Source organism: Echinops telfairi, unplaced genomic scaffold (genome assembly GCF_000313985.2).
Source record: "Echinops telfairi isolate 266 unplaced genomic scaffold, ASM31398v2 ScPeMD7_1;HRSCAF=3_0, whole genome shotgun sequence".
NCBI classification, from domain to species: domain Eukaryota; kingdom Metazoa; phylum Chordata; class Mammalia; order Afrosoricida; family Tenrecidae; genus Echinops; species Echinops telfairi.
In genome coordinates, this window is record NW_022103896.1 from 74,595,879 (window position 1) to 74,599,111 (window position 3,233).

The following is a 3,233-nucleotide window of genomic DNA, read 5'->3' on the forward strand; positions in this document are numbered from 1 at the left end:
ATAGAAAGAAGACCGTGGGCCTCTCTTCATGATAGCGGGTGCATGTGAGCATTGCTTATGCTGCCCCACGTAATAGAAAGAAGACCGTGGGCCTCCTTTCATGACAGCGGGTGCATGTGAGCATTGCTTATGCTGCCCCACGTAATAGAAAGAAGACTTCTAGTGCAGCTGAAGGCTAGCTGAGCCTAGCTTTGACCAGATGAGACTTTTCAATATTCTCATGGGGTTAATAAATTTTAAATTATTCTCGACTTAACAGTTGTAGGCCACATTGTATGAATTTGTACAGACTTGGGCACCATCTTTGCAATTACAATCAGGTGGGGAAATGTGCTTTTCTCATCAAGAGAAATGGACAGAAAATTTTATTTGTCTTTTAAAGTCAGTCTACTTAAAAAAGTCGGTTTAAAAATGTTTAAAGTCCATTTTCTGAGGGTGAGAATATTAACCTGTGCACATTGGTGGTTAGTAGTACTATCAAAAGCGGTGATCTCTAGCTTATGTCCTCACGTACTTATGGATGAATGTGTGCAAAACAAAAGCCTGCTTCTTGAAAAAAAGACCCACAGCACATTCAGCGTAAGACTACATGGTGTCAAAAAATTCATAGTGTGAAAATATAATTTATGGAGAGTTTAAGGTACTTGTGAGATTTATTTCCTTGACTGAAATACACACCATCCTAAAAATTAATGTAATATATGCTATATGCTAGCAATTATTTCATAATGGTACATAAGTAATAGAAATTATCCGTAAGTATAGAGTGTTTTTTAAAAAAATAAGACAACAAATGAATACAGCCTAATATAGATGCCGTACAGCTAGGTTCTCAAATCAGGCAGCCTGATTTCAGTTTCTGTCCTCTCCCGTGGAGGAGGTTGGCTCACATTTTGCCTCAGTTCCCTCCATCTCCCAGCTGAGAGCTGCAGACAGCGCCCGCTCAGTGGCGTAGCGAGGAGGGTGTGCGGAGCACTGATCACGGAGCCCACGGGGTGGCACGCACCCGGCTCTCATGACTTAGGATTACTAACTCATGCCATGGTTGAGCCACATGAAATTGATATGAGAATTCACGGAGTCCATGGGGTTGTAGGAATATGTTCAAAGAAATGCTTCCCTTTATGTCCATTCATTGTAAAATGCCATGTTTGGGTTCTTTAATTGAGATTATCCCTTTGGACCGCATTCTTTTGGGGAGCCAACTGGAAGAGTCATGGTTGAGAGAACAATGATACGTGGCCTTTCCGAAAGTAAACTGTCCCTTGCCATTTTCATTAACTTCTCTATGGACTATCTACAAAAGACAGAGAATGTTATTGGAATGAAGTTACAGGAGGAATGTCTGGTTTTCATTTCAGTGTATGCTGGAAAAAGTTGGAAATTGGAATTTTGATATCTTTCTATTTGATAGACTAACAAATGGTAAGTGGAGAATTTGACTTATTCAAGTTCAATGTAGTCTTTGTGGGTGATTGCACTGATGCTACAGCTGCTGGTGGTGGCTGCTGTCCTTCACTTCCGTTCATGTGTCCTTTGGTGGAGGAGAGCAACCTCTTGTCCCCTCTGTACTGACTGACCTATCAGTCCAGAGAATCAATCTCACGCCTTCATATTTTGATTATTACTCTTGAACAGCAATCAAATGCGATCATGTTATTATCACTCGGCTATCCCTCATCATCACTGGGCTACCTCTAATGCTGCTACTATTAATGACTCAGAGTGACTATTCTTACTATGCTGTCCTTTTGATTGTGCCCGTTGACAACGGCATTTTCTGGTATGGTGTTTCAGTTTTGATAGCTACAGGTGCATGCATGATTAAAGACCTTGCTTGCAGCTGTCCAGCTCTGCAGCGTCTCTCTTGCTGCACACCTGCACGGGATTGCATCCGGTGGACAATGGTGCCTTTAGTGGTGGGGGAGGGGAAGAGCTGACTGCTTTAGATGAGCTTCTCAGAGTGGGGGTGGGGGCGAGGAGTTTAAAAAATTCTCTCTTTAGCCCCCTCATGGAAGGTTTGTTTCTTTCTTCGTTTTGTGGAGGTACTTGTGTTCCTATTCTTTGTGGGGGAAAAGGAACGCATTCTTTGGGAACAGCAACAGAATTCCCTTTGGGAATCATTTTCATAAAGAATCGACATTGTGGCGTAATTGTTGGTGATACATGTAGTCACTTAGTCTTTGCCCCCTTTTTATCCAATTAGCTTTTTGTTTGTTTTAATAAAGCAGACCTGAAAGTCCTCAGGGAAGGATTCGCTTCTGACAGGTTAGGAAGATGAAATAAATAAATATCCCTGTTATATGAAAGCCTTCAAAAAGTTGATGGAAAATATTCCCTATCTTTTAAGTCCATCTTTCCACCAGCGTTTTGAAGCCCCCTTTTTCAACTCTTTGAAATGAAACTTGTTTTGTAAGGAAGCTAAATAGGTAAGACAAGCAAACAAGCAAATAATACAGCTATGTTCATCTTGAAAATGGGGGTGGGCCTGGTAGTTTTAGCACCCCATTGTTGCCCCTTAGATCTATGGCCATAGGTAGTGAGGTGCCTTCCTGTATGCCTGCTGCTGACAGAAAGGAAACCGGACTGATCCTGGGCGAAGGAGTGAAGACAAGGACATTTGCTTTCATCAGCAAAGCCTCCCTCCCCTTCCCTGCCTTTCCCTTTACCTTTTCTATTTCTCTTCCTCCTCTCCTTTCTCCGTTGGTGGCAAGTGTCTGGCTCTGTCTCAACCTTCTCACACAGGAAAGGCGCTGTTATCATTTACATGCATGTCCTTCCCCTCGGACGTTTTGAAAAATAGAGAGTGGCATATCCGGTGGCCCATCCTCTTCTAGATCTGAAAGGTTGTGTTTTTTTTTAATGCAACTCAAATGTGACTTAAAAAATATTATTATCTCAATGTAAATATAGATGAAACAGTGCTACTCTTCACATCTTCAAGGTTTATTTTTAGTCTACACTTGCAGGGGTCCTCCAACTTTTTAAACAGGGGGCCAGTTCACTGTCCCTCAGACCCACTGGAGGGCTGGACTATATATTTTTTAAAAACCAAAAAACGCAGGCCTGGTTAGACCAGATGATGCACAGCGGTACAGATGGGAATTGGAAATGCAGGGAATCTAGGACAGAAGAACCTCTCAGGACCAGGGGTGACAGTGGCGATACCAGGAGGGAAAGGGGATGTAGTAAGCGGGAATGGATCACAGGGAGCCACATATAACCTCCTCTCT

General features: G+C 42.5%; 1 protein-coding gene across 1 annotated transcript in view; it reads left to right on the top strand.

The window, feature by feature from the left end:
- The window catches only part of PDE7A (phosphodiesterase 7A), a 40,704-nt gene that overhangs the window by 19,859 nt on the left and 17,612 nt on the right, over positions 1-3,233 (top strand). The window contains exon 5 of the mRNA XM_045290991.1: positions 1,362-1,425. Coding sequence (XP_045146926.1) covers positions 1,362-1,425 — 64 coding nt within the window. The remainder of the gene's footprint in view (positions 1-1,361; positions 1,426-3,233) is intronic.